Source organism: Zeugodacus cucurbitae, chromosome 6 (assembly GCF_028554725.1).
Source record: "Zeugodacus cucurbitae isolate PBARC_wt_2022May chromosome 6, idZeuCucr1.2, whole genome shotgun sequence".
Lineage (NCBI taxonomy): Eukaryota > Metazoa > Arthropoda > Insecta > Diptera > Tephritidae > Zeugodacus > Zeugodacus cucurbitae.
This window is the reverse complement of record NC_071671.1, coordinates 13741370-13761377: the sequence shown is the minus strand read 5'-3', so window position 1 is coordinate 13761377 and position 20008 is coordinate 13741370. Positions and strand designations below refer to the sequence as shown.

General features: G+C 27.3%; 2 protein-coding genes across 12 annotated transcripts in view; one reads left to right on the top strand and one right to left on the bottom strand.

Annotated features, from left to right (window-relative positions):
* Window positions 1-8234: 8234 nt before the first annotated feature.
* On the top strand, window positions 8235-11220 carry LOC105215104 (uncharacterized). Its single transcript, XM_011188865.3, has 5 exons — window positions 8235-8428; window positions 8528-8619; window positions 8686-8828; window positions 8889-10239; window positions 10295-11220. The coding sequence occupies exons 1-5, from the start codon at window positions 8413-8415 to the stop codon at window positions 10355-10357; spliced, it is 1665 nt and encodes a 554-aa protein (XP_011187167.1). The 5' UTR covers window positions 8235-8412; the 3' UTR covers window positions 10358-11220.
* A 2455-nt stretch (window positions 11221-13675) lies between these two features.
* The window catches only part of LOC105215105 (putative fatty acyl-CoA reductase CG5065), a 79870-nt gene continuing 73537 nt past the window's right edge, over window positions 13676-20008 (bottom strand). For all 11 annotated transcript variants that reach the window (XM_054234924.1, XM_054234921.1, XM_029042179.2 and 8 more), the window contains 9 exons: window positions 19241-19357; window positions 17484-17588; window positions 17151-17294; window positions 16949-17083; window positions 16655-16775; window positions 16258-16557; window positions 15915-16047; window positions 15517-15774; window positions 13676-15424 (listed from right to left, as the gene is read on the bottom strand). In XM_054234924.1, the coding sequence (XP_054090899.1) occupies window positions 15277-15424; window positions 15517-15774; window positions 15915-16047; window positions 16258-16557; window positions 16655-16775; window positions 16949-17083; window positions 17151-17294; window positions 17484-17588; window positions 19241-19357 (1461 nt within the window). In that variant the 3' untranslated portion in view covers window positions 13676-15276. The remainder of the gene's footprint in view (window positions 15425-15516; window positions 15775-15914; window positions 16048-16257; window positions 16558-16654; window positions 16776-16948; window positions 17084-17150; window positions 17295-17483; window positions 17589-19240; window positions 19358-20008) is intronic.

The following is a 20008-nucleotide window of genomic DNA, read 5'->3' as shown; positions in this document are numbered from 1 at the left end:
GAAATGGCAAAGAGAGGAAGCTTTTCCCCCAAATTAAAATAAGCGCCGGGGCAAATAAAAAAATAAATATACGAATTATAATTAAGCGAATAATAATAGGAAAATAAATTCAATGAATCGTTGTAAAGTGCTTGTAAAAAGTAACTGTGCTTGCGTAATATATTTATGTTGATGCATTAAATGTTAAATAAATGGCAGAAAATGAAGCAAAAAATAAACAAAAAAACAAATAAAAATATGAAATTAAAATAAAGTTATGCATGTGCCAAATATTGTATGTATAATAAAATTATACGAAAATATTCAAATATGCAAACGTGTAGTATAAACAGTGTAATGCATAAAGTAAAATGTTAATAAAGAAAAATGCATAAAAAAGTTAGTAAATAAAAAAAATTAATAAATATTGAAATGAAAACGATTAAAAACTGTAATTCTTACACACAAAATATCAATAAACGCATACAAAAAAATACAAATAAATGTGCAATACATTATATAAACAAAGTAGAAAGCTTAAAAACAACTATGAGTGAGAGGGTGTTAGAAAAATTTAATATTACCATTTAAAGAATTCAGAAAAAACAATACAATAAAATATTAAAATTTACACAGAGACTAGTGAATAAGGCATAAACAAGTAGCATGTTTGTTATAGGCGGTGTATGCATTCTTCTCAGCAGCAAAAGAGACGGCATAGTGTGTTTAGTTTTTTGGGGATAGCATTATATTATGCTTTTATTTCTTTTATGAAGGGCCAAGAATAAATTTTGAGTTATTACATTGAGCAGATTTTTGAAGAGAAATAAATTTTTTTTAATAATTTATCATATTTTTATGTTTACAAAAAAAAATTATAACATTTAAAAAAAATTTTGCACCAAAAAAAATCAATTTTTTTAATCACATTTACGTACTAATAAAAATATATTTTAGATTTATTTCACAATTTAATTTTATTTTTTATTTTGATTGATATTTACAAATATAAATTTGTATTGTTTAAAAAATTGCTTACATTTTCTTTTTTGCAATTTATTTCTTATATAACAATCCACTTCATTGGGTTACAAAGAAACAATTTTGCGTTTTGATACAAAGAAATTAAGTTTTTTGTATCACTTTCAGATCTTCCTTTCCTTCCTTTCGCCTTTATTGAAAAAATATGTTTATAGTCATATTCATCATCTTAGTTTTCCCACAGGGGCCAAAGCGGTGTAAAACAAAAATTGCAACTAAAATGAAAAGAAGATCTTTGTAATAATTCCAGAAATTATTTATTTCGTTTAATACGGCAACATGATCACTACAAATTCGAAATTGCGTACATATTGGGTTATCCTATATATTATATATAGCAGAAATATATTTTTTAAGCCAAAATATGAATAAACAATTTCTTCAAAAAAAAATTTTCTTCAGATTATAAGAATCTTACAGCCATTAATATTTATATATTTTTGAATTTCGAAAACCTCAATAGTATTTTAACAAATGTTTTTAAAAAGGTTTGTTTTTTAAGTATTTTCCTTTAAATTTTTTTTCTCTTTCATAATGATAAACATAAAATAAAAGCTTAAATATATTTATAAAATATATTAAATACATTCATTAATACATGTTTATAAATAAAGCAAAGAAATAATGAAGAATCAAAAGAAAAATAATAGAACTCTTCTTCCCGTTACACTCAATACAATAAATCCCAAAATAAATAATAAACAAATAAATAAAATTAAAATTAAAAAAATTAAAAAATAAATAGAATTATAAAAACATTACAATTCATTAAAAATTAAAGTTATTATAAAAAAATATAATTTAAAAGTAAATGACACAATCCGAAATTTTTCTTTATTTTCAATCAATTTTTTTTAAATTCTCTTCAAAAAAAATACTTTAATTTCATAATATCAACGAACCACTAAACTGATTTAAAAATAACAGCGAATGACGTGCACGTGCTACAATGAAACACAAAAATTTGGAATCTCAAAAATATTTCCATTCAACAAACGCAATCACATGCACCATAAACATATTTATAGACACGCATAAATCATAATCCGCTGTGAGCATCCCAAAATAATCTATAATTTCTACAGATGTATATACGTGGATATGGTGTGGATGTGATGTTGAGGAGGTTGTTCGTTATTTTCGAAGCAATTATTATATGAAATTTACTTCGTTTGAAACGACGCGCCAAATAATTGTTTCAATAGGTCTCTTATTTAGAGAATGGCCAAAAGTTAATCACCAGCGGGTCTCAACATTTATCAACGGCAGATTCTCATTTCAATATTTCAATTATTTGTCTTACAAGAGAGCTAGTCATCTAAAAATATGTCTCTAGACCTCGGGCCTATTATACTCTGTTTTCACTAACAGTCCATAACTCGAATTTCTGTAACTCAAAGTTCTCCATAACTCGAACTCTTGAATTGGCAATAGAAGTCTATGAAATTATACAAATTTCCTTCCATAAGTCGAACTTTTTAGTCAGGGCAACATACAAAATTTCCCACTATATTGTACGGATATTTTTATATTATATTTTTAATTTTTTTTATATAATTTAATTTATTATTATATTTTATTATATCTAATTTTTTTTTATAAAATATTAATAAGAATAGTGAGTATTTTTTTATTAATATTTTTATGTTTTATTTTTTAATATAATTTATTATTATTTTTAATTATATTTAATTTTTTTTTATAAAATATTCATAAAAGTTGTGAGTATTTTTTTATTAATATTTTTATATTTTATTTTTTTTTATATAATTCAATTTATTATTTTACTTTTTTTTTACAATTATCTAAATTAACTCTGCTGTAGTACTGAGTAATTAAATTATATTTTTAGCTTTTTTTTTGTTTCATTGATATTATTATTATTTTTTTTAAACATTATTTCACACAATTTAAAGCTATAAAAAATAAGGAACACACACACGCATACACACATGTTATAAATAAATAACTGTAGTAAATTAAGATTGATCATGAATAAACTCCGTCTTAGTATGTTTATTAAGTATTAAGGCATTGGAAGCAAATATAATTTTATAAACATAAGCTAAACAAGAGTAGGAATTAAAAAAAAATAAATGCGAGAAATGCAAGTAGCAAAATATTTTGAAAAATTGTAAAATGTTAAATTTTTTGTTAAAAATTGTTATTATTAATTAAATTAATTGACGTTTAAAGGCATTGTTATGCTGGTTACAGGGTAAATTTCAAAATATAAATTAAAAAAAAATATTAAATTTAAAAAATAGTATATTTTTATGGTAAAAAATATTATTCAATAAAAATGAATAGTGGTACTTATTTAACGTCGCAAACGTATGGCAATATCGCGAAATAGCAATATCGTAAAAGAATTATTCATTTTTGCATGCAATTTATTTTACGACAATCTTGCAAATATGTGAGACGCAATTCACAATCAGATGATATTGCCACAATATTGCAAAATAGCTTTCATTTATTTTATTTTGCCATATTGCCAATTTGCCATTTTCATATAATTGCGACGTTAAATGAATACCACTAATATATTTTTATGGCAAAAATTATTTTTTGTGTTCTTGTTATGCTAATTGAAAGAAAAGTGTTGCTTATAAAAATTACAAAAATTTAAATGAAATTATAATAAATATAATAATATTATAATATATATATAAATATAATAATATTAATTATTATTTTAATAATAAAAAAATATTTTTTTTTTAGTTAAAAGAATTAAAAATAAATTTAATTTATTTATATTTAAAAAAGTAAAAATATATTTTTTTGTTGAAAAAATACTTCTATTTATTTAGAATTATAGTAATAAAATCTACTGGTTTGTTAAGATTATTTCAATAATACTTAGTTAATAATAATATAATTGGATTATTGATAAATTTAACATTATAATACCAATCGATTTCATTAAAACTTTTGCTTAATGAATTCTTTATTTTTATGTTTTCAAAATTTTGTAAAATGGAGAGATTTTTTTAATTATTTTGTTTTTAATTGTCTTTGTTTTAAATTAATTATTTTCTTAGTGGTTGTTGCAATATTTTTTATAACATTTTCCAAAGAAAATAATATCTAAATAGATTAAAATGAAACAAAATTTTTAATTCTTCGCAAAATTAAAAATAATTCCAATAGTTGGTTGTACATTTTAAGTTATGGATAAAATAATAAAAAATTATATATTTAAAAATATTTTATAATAAAATATAATTTTTATGATTCCTTACAAAAATTATTTTAAATGTTGTAAAAACTATTTTAATTGTTTTAACAATATTTTTATAAAAAGTTAATAAGTTATTAAACAAATAATAAAAAATAAAGCACAAAAAAATTATTTTCATTTCTATGATTAATTACGAAAGAAAATTGTTAAATTTGTAAAGAAAAATTATTATTATTAATTTTAAAAATTATTATGAAAAATAAAAGTAAAATAAATAAAGCATTGATTTTTAAAAAAAAACTGTAATAAATGAACAAAATAATATAAAATATTTTTTTATAAAAATAAATAAAATAAAATTACTCATTTAAAACAATTTAAATTGTTTAAAATATATATTTTATTATTAAAGAGATTAAATTATAAAAGAGCTGCAGAAAAAAAAATTTAAATATTTATTTAAAAAAATTAAAAAAATATATATTAATAATGTTTGAAAGAAATAAAGCTTTAAAATGTATAAGTTATTTATACAATATATATTTAATATACTTTTTTATATGAAAAAGTAAAATATTTATTTTAAAAATTAGTTTAAAAACATAAAAGAAAACAAAAATTCAAATTTTGACAGTTGACCATTTGTACTCGTAAACGGAAATAAAGACCTGGTTACACCGAGAATTTAGAAGAAATTCGAAAACAGCTGACGTATAACATAACATAAAAAAATTAGCAACGAAATTTTATACAAAAAATTAACTACATTTGTTTAAACAACAATGAAATAATTGTAACATAAAAATTGTTTTTTTTTCCAAAAGTAGTGAAATACTTAAGAATTTGGTTATTAATATTTTATTTGTGAGTGAGTGTAAATAATTAAAAAAATATGTATATTTATTAAATACTGTTTAAGAACACATAAATAATATATGGAATAAAGTAGAAATTTACTAATTGTAAGTGCAATAATAATTGATGTAAAACAAGATTTCAATGTATGTATGTCTGAAAAATGTCTATATATATATATATATATATATATATATATAATAATTTTTTTATGTTATGTTATACGTCAGCTGTTTTCGAATTTCTTCTAAATTCTCGGTGTAACCAGGTCTTTATTTCCGTTTACGAGTACAAATGGTCAACTGTCAAAATTTGAATTTTTGTTTTCTTTTATGTTTTTAAACTAATATATATATATATGTCTGAAAAATGATAGCAAAAATGAAAATGAAATTAAATGAAAATAAAATGGAAAAATATATGTATAAAAGCAACGCAAAGACTAGATTTTTATTTTTTTAACAGTAAATTGCATGTAGCATGTTTAGAATGGCTCAGTGACACTGAGGTGGTGAGAAAGAGCTAAATAAATTGCGTAAATGATCTGAGTAAAGCAACAAACATGATATGAACTATTGGTGTAAACGGAGCATTAGAGTTGTTATGTTAAAGTTTAACTAAGCTTACTGTAATGAGAAATTTATTTAAATAAAATGCGCAAAAATAAGCGAATTGCGCTTTGTTTAAAAATGAAATAAAACAATTGATAAATATACTTAACAAGGTGGCGAAATATCATAAATAAATAAAATTTTATAAAATCAGACAAGATATTAAAATATAAATGTTGATAAGGAACAAACACACTAGAAACTATTTTATGGCATTGAAAGCGGTCCAAAAGAAATAAACAAATCTGGTCACGCCATAACTAACTGCAAAAACAGCGAAAAAATATAATTATTTATAAAAAAAACAATAATTAAAATATATAAAACCATAAATATTGCAAGACCATAAGAGATAAAAATCAAGTCCATTTATTAATTAGTGTGTGAGTTGAGGTCATTTAGAGCGATCATGCGGCTTTTGAGTGAATAATTTTTATATTTTCAAGCCTGTGGGCAATTACTATTTATGCGTAGATTTACAATATTGTAGAAAGAAATGAGAAATAAGATAATTAAAAAAAAAACAGATTAAAAAACAACTTAATAATAAAAAATGTATTAAATGAGAAAAATTAAAAAGAAATTAAAAAAAAATAGAAAATATACAAAATAATATAAATAAAGTAACATAAAATAATATCAAATAAAATAAAATAAAATAAAATAAAACAAAATAAAATAAAATAAAATAAAATAATATAAAATAAAATAAAATAAAATAAAAATAAAATAAAAAATAAAAAAATAAAATAAAATAAAATAAAATAAAATAAAATAATATAAAATAAAATAAAATAAAATAAAATAAAATAAAACAAAATAAAATAAAATAAAATAAAATAAAAATAAAATAAAAAAAAATAAATAAAATAAAATAAAAAATTAAAAATTAAAAATTAAAAATATAAAAAATATATAAAAAAATAACAATAATAATAAAGCTTGTGTTATAATAATGAAATGTAAATAAAAAACGCGTTGTAAAAAAAATATATAAAATGAGCTTAAAATGAATAAATTAAAATACACAAAATGTTAGAAAAAGAAATTAGGTTAAAAGGTAATATAAATTATAAAAATAAAAACACAAAAATAATAAAAAATAGTAAACTATATTATACTAAATAAAATTGCTGATTATATGTAATCGTAGTAGTTTACAGAGTTGCTAAAATAGTTTTCAAATAAAATAAAAATGCAATTAAAAACTTAAATGAAATTCAACTGGAATCTAAGCACATTTCTCAGTATTTCTTCGATACGAAACCACTGTATATATACATACATACAAACAAACATTTAAAAGCAAAGCAAGGCAGGCGTATGAAATACACTGCTTTAAAAATATAATACATGTAAAAAAAGGATTAAGCACACAAAGCAAAGCAATGCAACAATAAAGGCATACATACATACATACTTACATATAAAATATATTAAAACACGCTCAAACACACACCAACAATTGCTCAACAAGAAGAACACAAATAAATGTCACGAGTGAAACTGTGCTCATAATGCAAATTTTGCTTCAAAGCGAGATTTATATAAAATAAATAAACTAATTAATATTAAAAAAAAACTATTAAAAATAAAAAATGCAACACATGCGAAACATGTTTATTACAGCCAGTCACTGTATTGTATTTACAGGTATTTATTCGTATTAAATAAATAACAAGAATTTACAAATATTTTAGTTTAAATACAGCATAAGTGAAAGAAAATGTAATAGTTTAAGCGCATAACATACATACATATATGGAACAACCATACATACAGACACACACACACACACATTCAGTGAACGAATGTATGCAAATACAACAAAAACAATGAATAAAAAATTTAAGGAAAAAAATTGTATCAAGAAATACATCTAAATGTGAAAATGGAAAATATGAATAAACAAAGAGTAATAATAATGTAAAATTGTTGTTGTTGTTTCTCATAATTTTGGAATTTTGGGAGTTGTAAGGTAAAGCGAAACTTGCTAATGGAGGTCAAAAATTAATAAATTATTGAAGTCTATATATTACAGTACGTCTAGTTAGTTCTTAAAGCTTTTGAAATCGTAGCAGGACTCAGATATATAACCTAAAATAAGACCTAAGTTTCAAAAGAACGGACTTAACCCATAATTCATAATGAAAACTATTTTTCACATATTCCATTCGAGAGGCAATTTTCATATTATTATTTTTAGAAGATTAATCATCTAACCAGACTTTTCTTCAAATGATAAATTCAGAAATGAAAAGGTCGGGAAAATATTCAGTTTTACGAAATCGGACTTAATTAAATTAATAGTTTCTCAACTAAATCTCAACAAAATTTAAATTTTCACCTATTGTTTCATATAATATCAGTCCCTGGGTTAAAACAGAAAATAAAATTTCTATTATAAAGTTCCTACTGTGCACAATTGTAAATAATTCCTTTTATTCAATATTCTCTTTAACCGAATTCGGAGTTCGGGTATTTTTTCACTTCAAACAACCTTATATTCGATTACTCAAAAAATTGCAACACTAACACTGACTTATTGTGAATGCCACACGATGAAGAAGCAGAAATCGCTGTAATAATAGAAAATATTTATTTTATGCGGATGAGTTAACTTTGTTGTGGCCAATTAAGTGAGTAATGTTTTGAGGATATTTAAAAATTTATACATTTTATAGATTGGAAAGTTTTAAAACCGATAATTATTGATTAAAGAGGATTAAGTTGCAGCAGATGGATTTCACAAAGCGTAAGTAAAATAGTTGAATGCAGTAATATGTACATATCTAATTACATGCAATTGCTTACTAATAAATATGCATACACTTGTGCTTGTTTATTTTCAAAGTTAAATCCAATTACTACTTTCTTGATGATAAAGCCTACACAGAAGATGACCTACTCGTATATAATGTCATCGCTTATCAATTGCATGGCAAAGTGAGCTAAATTTTTATAATATCTACCCAATAGCAAGCGTTTAATTAATTATGCTAATACTTGCAGGTCACCGAATTAGAACTACGCAAGTACTTTACGCAGTTCGGTGATGTGCTGAAAGTGTATTTGCGACGTGATAAATATGCCACCGGCACTACAGAACCACCGATTGGTGAGGTGCATTTCGCGCATCCATTGGCTGCTGCGAGGTATGTGTACTTATAAATTATTATATTGTTGTCAGATTATATTATTTAATACATTTACAGAGCGCTACAGCGTTTCTCACACGAATTGCAGAAGAAGCGTTTCTTTGTGAATGCATGTGAGAGTTGGGAGCAACCGGAAGCTTACAAGGGAGGCGTAGATTTCAACACGCGCATTGCAGCACTCAATATAAATGGTGATCTGATCGATTTTTATACACCTATGCGCGCCAATATCTTGCAACTGAATGATGAGTGTTTAGAGACCATTTGCCTTTATCTGCCATTACGCGATCAAATACGCTTCTCGCGTGTCTGTCTGCGTTTTCGTGATATTTTCAAGCGTATTTCCAAGACCACATCAAAAGTTTTCAACATGAATCAATTAATCGGCATGACTTTGTGGGATATACGTGAATTTTTTGAAATGGCTGGCGCTAATATCGAAGAATTGATTGGTGCAGTGCCTTATAATTATCAAGATCGCATAGACTTCATAAGCGAACTAAGTCCACGTGTACGACGCGTCGATTTGAATTGCAATAATGTGGAATCGGCTAGTTTGTTGCGTTTTTTGGAACGTTTCCATGCCGTAACCTACGTGGAATTGCACAATTTTTCGCTGAATGACAACTCTGTGCTTGCCTTAAGAAAACTGCCCAATCTACGTGCGCTGATACTCGATCAGAGTTTCGAGCTAACAGGCAAAAACCTAAGTAAATTATATCAGCTGCACGAGCTGAGCCTTTTCGGTTGTGAAAATCTGCAGACCAGCCATTTCATCGACATCTGCAAGTGTCTATTCAATTTGCGTTGTCTCGATATACGTCACTGCAAAATGCTTACAACGCGCGCTTACAGTGAAATGGTGCGCAATTGTCGTCAATTAGAGCAACTAAAAATATCCTGTGAAAAGGAGGTGAACTACGATTGTGTCGCGCAATTACATGCGCTACGTCAGTTGACTGTACACTCTTTCGGCGCCGTACGCGAAACGTTTTTCATTGCACTAGCTGCACATAAGGCGCAGCAGCTGGAGAAACTCGAGATATCAGCAAGAAATTGCATCACACACGAACGTGCCATTTACCTATCAAGGCTGCAGCAACTACGCAGCCTAAACTGCCCAAATAATGACAATCTAACCGATGAGTGTCTCTTTGAATTCGCCGAACGCCTAAACAGTTTGGAGGAGCTGGACATTAGAAATTGCCGTGCTGTGACAAACATTGGTGTGTTAGTGCTGTTGCGCCGTTGTGCGCGCCTAAAGCTTGTTAATATAGCGCAATGTGAGGGCATAACGGATGATTTCGTATTCGATGCCTGTGATGTGCTGAAGCAAGGTGCGCGCGCCTATGGTCAGCCAGTGCTGTTTCGCGTAGCCGGCACTAGTGTGCACGAAATTATTGTGCAGGTTTGTATTTTAAAGCAATTTAAAGAAAGTGTCGGCATTAAGTGTGTACTTGCAGGATCTACCACAGCTGGAAGTGGGTCGTTTGTTACACTTCTCCTTCAAGGAAGACAGTTCCTAGTGTACTGTTGCAGAGTTTACACGCATTCAAGAGTATGACCAAAGAATTTTGAAGGGAATACATGTCGTCTAACACATATATATATAAACAAAAATCAAACACATATGTATCACGTTATTCACGGTAAATGCATTTAAAAGACATTTTTACTAACACATTAAGACAAGTTTAATAACCGATAAAATCAAAAGCTTATACGAAACGCACAACGCACATACGGCAGCGAATTACGTATAGATGTGTAATAAAACATTTTGACACTAGTACTTTTGCGCATTTCAATTGTAAAATATTTGTGTGATAATTGGTGTTTTGTGAAAAAAATCAGCATTATTTAGTTTTTAAAATTTACTAACAAACTTTTATATTTTTTCATATAATTATATGTGCCACGAAATTGTTAACAATTACCTTAATTTCAATTACAAAGTAGTTACTATTGATATTTTTGCTTTGACTGTTTATTATGCAAATGCGAACAAAGTGCTAAAATGTGCTCATGATTTTTAAATAATTTTTAAATAAACAAGAATAATATTAAAATTATTTCCATAAACACGTGTGCTAATTAAAACCAGTGCATAAAATAAAAAAAGAAAAAAATAAATATTTAAATCAAAACTAACCTATAATTTTTTGTGTAATTCACATTTTTATGTAATAATTTCACATAAACATACATATTATAAAACGATATTCTATAAAGCTAGTTCATAACTTATACGCAATAACGGTAAACAGTGAAACTGCATGGTAATACTCTAAAAGCAAATAACAAATATATATATATAAATACAACAATAATTAGTATGTCAAATTTTCAAATGCAAATTTTGATATTTTCAATAAAAAAAAATTAATAACATATGTACGTAGTTATTTGTCGTGTAGGCATAAAATGCGATTTAGATATTAATAAATTTCTGCATGCGTATTATACTTATCTATAATATATACATATATTATTATCTATTGTATTTTTACTAGTCAATAAGTGTTACTGTCTTTTACAATATTTACATTATATTTACCGATTACCGATACTGTATATTTTTCTGAATTCAAATAAATCGAAAAAAATACATAAGTATATCGACTACAAGCAAATGGATTTTAATTGTCAATTAATAATAGATAAGATGTTAATATTTGTCATTTGGGATCATGTGGGCGGGGGCGGAGCCGATGGCGAAGAGACGCTATGAACTCCAATTTTAGTACCTATATTCTGCCGAAGAACTCCGTTACCACGACAGTCGGTTCTACATAACCGGAACGGATTTCCGGATGTTCATCGGATTTAGGCCAAGGGCTGTCAAATTGGCAACATTTCTCAAAATTATTTGGGAAATGTTTTATGCCGTACAACTGGTGAAGAAGTTTTCTATAAGGAGCTCGTCGTCAATGACAGCTTTAGGCTATCGAACCACTGCACTGCGAAGTCCAACTTCCTTCAGGGAGGTATGCATTCACTCTGATAGTAGTGCGACAATCTTGTCCATCTCCATTGTGCTGGCACTGGATCAGTGGACGAGCTTCGTAGGTGGTGCCTGAGGACCAGCATCTGTGTGACGGCGAAATCCTTTTGGTACAGAGTGGATCGTAGGAGGTCCACTGAACTACTTGCTTTAAGCAAAGTTCAACTCGTCACAATGGTAGGGTCCCTTATTGGACACCGTCCAATGGGTTTACATACCGTGAGGCTAAACGTCCTTCAGGATGCAAATTGCCAATGTTGCATGGATAAAGAAGAGATTGAAACATCTAGCAAGACTGACGGTTGAAACCTCTCGGCAGTGAAATATTTCGGCGAACCAGATGAACTGGCTCGTTTAGTTATTAACCGCCTTAGCAAATTTGCACAAAGCGCTTTTTCGACGCCTGCAGCCTTATGATATCCATATTTAGGAGTTCGCATCACAAAGGGCTGTCAATTTTAGCTCTCTAAATGGGGTTAATTGGATAAGCCAATTAGACTAACCTAACCTGGGACATATAATGAAACTCATTCGTGTATAATTTAAATTTCGTATTTGTCGTTGTTGCGGCTCCAGAAACTTTTCTCTAAATATTTTGGAAGACTCCTGCTGAGTTGAGAGTCCTTGGCTAGATATTATATCCCGTTACGTTGTCATACGCACGTTATGCAAAGCCGATTGCTTAGGAAACGGCTCGACGAGTCTATATTTTTGTATAGTAATCATCAAGCTAACAACAATACAATATTAAAACTAGAGTTACTTACCGATATAAAGATTTTTCCAGAGTATAGCCTTAGTTCAACAAAATACTTAACCATTTATGTTAGAGTAACAGCTTTGATAGATTAGCATCTTACGGTAGCAGTGTGTCCATATTAGAGCTCTTGCTGTTCGACTAACCGGATTAACCGGATAGGGCATTATTCGAATAATAATATTCGGTTTGCAATATCCGGAAGTCGTTCGTCGGCGACTATTCCTTTAACCGCTAATTTTATACAAATTCTCGCTGCAGGGCAACTATTTGAATAATCGCAGTAGAACGACTATTCGAATAGTATTAATCGATTAATATTCATACGAACGATTACAAACCGAATATTCGAATAATCGATTTTCAGGTTATTCGAATAATTTTATGAGCCCTGGACCATGTCCCCATTTAGAGCCGTGGGAAATGTATTGTCATCAAGAGTATCTAACGGGAGTTCTAGGAAACGATTTGCTTAGATTGGAAGACAACTTTATAAAATTTGTTTTGACTGGGTTCTTGAGTCGAAACATTTTTTTTACTTACAAAAAATATTGCAAAGTTTTTTTCCTTTAAAACTCCTTTTTCTTGCTCACAGCCTCGTTAGTATAAGACATAGTAAGCTGAGGGCCACAGCTCATGTCGAACACAATCAACAATATTTAACCTTTAAAAAGACGACAAGTGTTTGAGCTCCATAAAGCAGTTAGTGATTGTGTGATTACGAACCTCTCTTAATTTTTCTTTTTTTCGATATTTTAAGCAAGTTGTAACTCCTGTTAATGTAAACTGGCTTCCATATCCTAGCTGGTAAAACTCACAACTTTCTGACGATATAATAAAAAAAGTCATGCAATATTTTCTTGTTTTTCACTTTTTATTTTATTTCATACTTATTAATTTTATTTTCATAATTTTAATGCATAAATTTAGTTCGCTATTACATTTTTTTTGTATCTTCATTCATCAATTATTTATTTATTTATTTATGTATTTAATTAATTGTTTTTGCTTTCCTTTTTTAATGTAAAGTAATTTATAACAAGCAATTTATTTGTTTTGTATTTTCATACTTTGCTTTTATCATTTATTTATTTTTTTTCATACTCCTGTCTACTTATACTTGTAAACTGCCGCTGACTGTAGTGTTCTATACACACTATGTAAATTTAATGCTGCTTAAAATGTCTGCATTTAAATTTGTTTATTATTATTTTGCTTTGCTTCATAATTTATACTTACTATGCGCTTCAAAATTTTTTATGTGTCTGCTTTAATTACATTTTTCATTTGTTTTTATTTTTCAATTAATTTTTATTAAATTTTGTTTAATTGTTTATTTTTTTATTTTAATTACGCTCTAACCAAATGCTCAATATAATTAATTAATTGTAAAACTACGAATGCTATTAGACTTATAATGCTTTTATTTAGTTGCTCTTCCATGCACTTTTATTTAAATAAACTTTTGCTTTCGTTTGCGGTTTCTTTTAATATTTTATTTTTTATTTTTTATTTTTTTTGGTAAATTAAATTTTACTTTTTATTTATTTAAACTAAACCATTACACTTGCTAGTGTCTTTATTGCAAATATTTCATATATGCTAATATATGCGCATGCTTGTATAGAATTGTATATATAATAGTTTTTTTGTTTCTTTTTTGTGTAACTTTACCTAATTATATGCCAATGAAATTGCTTTAGTTGCTTTGCATGGCAAACCAATTGAAGAAAATATTTTATTATTACTTTAAAGCAGCAAATTATATAAAATATAATTATATTTTTTTTTTTTTTTTGTTTTTCGCATGCACTAAATTGCAAAACAAAACCTAATTTACTATAAATACAATTTTCTGCTAAATTTTTAATTTTAAATTGCTTGAATTTAGTAAAAATTTGCAAAGCTATTAAATGTAGTGTAATGAAATGAAAGTTAAAAGGCAAAATACATACATACACTTGTGCTGCATTGCTTGGCATAAGGTTCATACAAAATTTGTTTTTTTTTTGTTTTTGTTTTTAATTTTTTAAATTTTGCGCTTGCACTTGCATTATTTATTAATTTATTTACTTAATGCGCTTCTTTATTTGGTACCACATTTTAAAGAATTCCCATTATACTCTCTAGCTGTATATGCTTTAGCGTAATTGCATTTTTTTATTATTTATTATTTATGCTTTTTGTTTTTTTTTTATTTTAATCTCACACACTAATATTTCTACGCATTTCTATTTATTAATTATTATTTTATTTATTAATTATTTTTGTTTTTTACTACTTATAACCCTTCGACTTAATATTTTTTTGTTGTTTTTATATTTTTATAATTTATTTCTGCTTGCTCCTTCGTTCGATTACAATTTTATTACAATACAAAAATTATAAATGAAAATAATTAAGTTAATTTAAACTTAACTGCCGTAAAATATATAGAAAAAAACAATAACAAAAAATATATTTATATTAATAAATGTATATGTATATATATAAATACAAATATATACGTATATGTATATTGTATCAAGTAAATATTTAATACAATTAATTTAATTTAATTATTTATGCAATTATACCAGCATAAGAGCGTTTATTATTTCTTCTCCCCACTGCTGTTTGCCGCTACATATTTATTTATTTATATATATAATTCAACTTTACGCTGCTCTCCGTCCGTTTGAATATTACAAAAATGGTATTAATCGTATAAGTTTGAAAACATTCTGCAAGAATGCCGTCCACAAGGCATTCAAACGTTTCGAGTGCGCCATTAGGAAACGCCAAGTGCACATCACCGCCACCACTTTGGTCAGCTGATGCAGATAGTACAATCTATTGTGAATGATAAACACAAAGCGTCAATAAGAAGAAGCAGCATTTAATATTTAAATTAATTTCAAATTTCAGATATGTGCTACACTTACCGCATCAAACGCTTTCGACACGCCGGCAGCGATTCTGGACGTTGTTTAAATAAGAATTCCCTAAAGCCCAACACATAACGCTCTACATAGTTCTCCCAGTTAATGGTGCGTACATCGAACACAAACGTATCGCGATCCGTCTGACTCAGCGCATTGAGGAGTGCGTGCACATTGTCGTCTTTGAATCGCCACTGGTGTGTAGCAAAGTATTCCAAACAACCAACAGCTTTGGCAATTTTATTTTGTATATTTACCATACTGAGGAGTTTGTGAAATTAAAGAAAAAAAAAAGAAAAAAATACATATTACAATACAAGTCAGTTGGATTTTGGTAAGTAATGCCATTTAATTGTTTTCATTTACTTAAGCTTTATACAATTTTTTTTCTGTATACTCACAATGGCTTCTTGCCCATCAGTCGCGCTACAATATCCAATATATAGGCCGGTAAGTAGTGTACAAGGAAGCCATGTGCTGCATTCAATGGACGATTCATGCGTAACACACCAGTCGGATACCACAGGCAGCCCTCTGTAGCGTGGAGTAAAAGGGGATAATATTTATTATTAACAAAATTTTACTACAACGAAATGCTTTATGATGGATGTATAACGATATGCTGACGGAAATTTGCTGTCATGCGCTATTTATAAAACTAGCATATAACGTATGCCATTTTATGTACACACATAGAAGTAAATATGTATGTAGAAAATAAGTAAGTATGTAGAGTGGACTCACCCAGTGGATGCTTTCGTACATGTTTCATCGCATAATTAACAAATTCACCCCATTTAATGGGATGTCGTTGTCCAGTACAACAATTATATATCGCTAAATTATCAGTTTTATGCGTCGCTGTGCGCCATGCTGCGGCAATCATTAAATTAATCACAATATCGACAGGTACCATATCGGCAATATAATTCTTTTCACACATTATTGTGCGGAATAGACCTTTACCGACGGCGGCTACCAAACCAGTTGGACCATTAAAATTATCCACCCAACCGGCGAACGGTTCATTCAAACTGGCAATCACTGTAGAGAGTAGCGAAAAACGATTTATGATTTAAATATTATAATTTCTCTAGTTATTGATATGGTAAATAATTGGTATACAATTAACTGCACTAACCTATTGAAGGCCGTACAATGGCCACAGGCAGATTACCAGCTTCTTTGAGTAGCATATGCTCCGCTAAGGCTTTCGTAAATGTATACGTATTGGGGCGTTTGCCAATCAACGTTGGGGTTAGCTGGTAAATAAATTCATAATTAAATTCAAATGAGTTACATTAAATAATAAAAAATAATATGAAAAACATTCAAATTTTAATTTTATACATTTTAGGTTATGTTTGCTTCATATTCTTCAATTCATAATATTATTGCTTTGTAAGCATTATTTTTATTTTCGGCCGATATTTACCTGATCGAGCATATCCTCAGGAAGCCAGTTGATCATAGAAATAATATCGTCGGGATTATAGGGTGGTGCATATATAACTTCTGATACCTCGGTTCTATCGCAATTGCAATAGGCAGTGGAGACGTGTATTAGTGCCTGAAATTTATGAATTTTTCATGTTTACTAATATACGGAATTTGCTTTAATATATTAAGTTACTCACATCTAAGGACATCATGCGATGGCACAACTCAACCAAACGCTTTGTCCCAAGCATGTTGATTGTGACAGATAATTTGAGCTTTTCATCGAATTTCACGGTGGCAGCTGAATGGAATACAATGGATACTGTGCGACAAAGTAGCGCCTGTAAATTAAAATAAATAATTATAAAACCAATTTAACTAAAAATATTTTAGAAAAAAAAACGTTGATTTCAATTTACTGTTATTCATTCAAAAACTTATTGGCAGCATATTTTGATCTTACTTTCCCTGCTCATATTATTAATTTTATAAAAAAAAATATTTCTGTAGTTTTCAGTTTAGTTTCTTACCTGATCATTTTCACAGATGCCCAATTCCTCGGATGTTATATCACCAGATATAGGAATAACTTTACTCAATTCCTTTGGTTTCTCTCTTCGCAATGTTTCGAAAAGCTATATAAAATAATATATATAATGGAAAAATACAAAAAATCATTCATTTGCAACATGTGTAGACTTGTAAGTACATAAACAATTATAATTATAGCTCAAAGACAGAATTAATAATAAATTACTAGTTGTAACTTCGAAAATTGAATACAAAAATTAATGTTGTTAGTAACATAGAAGGTCAATCGTTTTTTTTTAAGTATACGGATATTATAGTAATTAGCTCATTACACTAACAACCATTTTGCATTAACAACAATTAGTAAGGTGTGATTATCAGACGCTTTTACTGCACAAATTAAGCGATTTACCTTACTAATGTAGTATATTTGAAGTGAATAGATAATATATTCACATTTATTTAAATAAAAAATATTTTTTTAAAACTCAAAATTTTATATTTCGTGATTATATCTGCTTCATTGTATCTGAATTATGCGTTTTTTTTTAATTTTTTAACAAAACAAATTTTACAGTGGCGATCACCAGGTCGTATGAGTAATATTTGGCGTTCGCACCAAGACTTGATATTTGATGCGGTGCGGTGAGCAAAATAGTTCAAAAAAAGACTATGAAGTTTCATATATTGAGCATATACAGTTATTACAAATAAATAAATATATATATATGTATGTATTAATTATGGAGGATTCAGTGAATAAACGCTTCAAGGATTCAACAGGTCGTATGAGTAACATTATTTTTTCTTGTGTTATCTTCATGTTTCTTTATAAATATCGGAAAATATGGAATATTTATAGAAAATATTTGTTTCAAACCAAAAGTACGGGGTTAGGGGTAGTCAGGATTTTCAAAAAATCATTTTTTTTTCATTTTCGTTCAGTGTAATATCTTAATTCTGAAAATTTGAAGTTGATCCGATAATAACTTTTCGAGTTATTCGACAAATAACAAAGATCGCTCGGATGCTCCAAAACGCTCGGGTGAAACTTTAAATGCGTTTTTCTCAAAACTATGTTTTTTGAACTGGTGACAACTGTAACTCGATAACCGCTCAGTAAATTTTAATGAAATCGATACAGCTTTTAGAATACATAATAAACTCAGGTCTGATCGAAGGATTTTTATTTAATTTTTTTAATTTCGATTTTTTAAGACCAGTTAACTGTTGATTTTTCCCGAAAATCTTGAAAAAAATTACTAAGGCCGTCATTTTGTTAATTTTTTATTACTTTTGTAAAAAAACATGATTTAATAGCAAAAAAAAATTACTGAAATTCTAATTTTTTCGTGTCTCCGACTACCCCTAACCCCTTAAATAAAGCAGTTAATACCAAAAAAGTCCACTTGGATCCTAATAATTTAGAAAATTTAATAGAACAAATGGTACTTTAAGTGACTATTATAAAATTATCCACATTTCGTGATTTTTCACTCTATTTCTCTTCAGTATTTTCAATTTAAGAAACCAAATTCTACACAACTGAAACACATTACTTCAAATAACATAGTAAATTATCAAGGTGAAATTTTTTTATTATTATTAATTATGATTATCGTAGAAAAATTTCATTTCATTTCCATAACGACGCTGAGTTTTACTTTAGTTCTATTTAATATTTTATGATTTCAAATAATAATTAATAAATTAATTTAAATTTATTTTCGTCGCATAAAAGTGCGCCATCACTTACCGGTGCATTTAGCAGCTCATTCAAACGCGCTGAGACTTCTTGTCCCCGTTTGGGTCTTATTAATAGATAAATATTTTTTATGTCTGGACATGAACGTAATAATTTTTCCACAAGAACCTGGAAAATGTGAAAAGAAGAAAATTTATTAGTAATATAAAGTAATGAACTTCAATAGTAAAGAGTAAATGATAAAGAATATTGTAATTTTCTTATTATTAAGAAAAGGAAATTGCATTGCTAATGGAATACTTCAATATTTTTTTAAATTAAAATATACAGTTGAACTTCCATAACTCGAATTTCTATAACTCGAACTTTTCAATTGGCAATAGAAGTAAAATTTCATACACATTACCTTCCGTAACTCGAAGTCTCTCGAATTCGAAGTTTTTTTGTGGATTGTTGTGATTCGAGTTAGAGAGTTCAAATGTAATATATTTGTAAATTTTTAATATAACTTACTAACAAAAGAACTTTATCATACTTTTTTTCGCTGCATTTCGGATCAGTTATAACTAAATAATTAATTATTATAAATAAAATAATTTTAATTTTGGTATTGCTTATTTTTCATATATTTATTTTATTCATCTTTATTTAATATTACTTATTTTATTATTTTTTTTATGTGATATATTTCTAAAATTAATTTATACCATTTAATAAATAATATCTATTAAGTAATATGTGTATTTCAAAAAACTTCGAAATGTTATTTAATATCAATAATTTACTCAACGTACATTAGTATAATAGTAACACATTTCT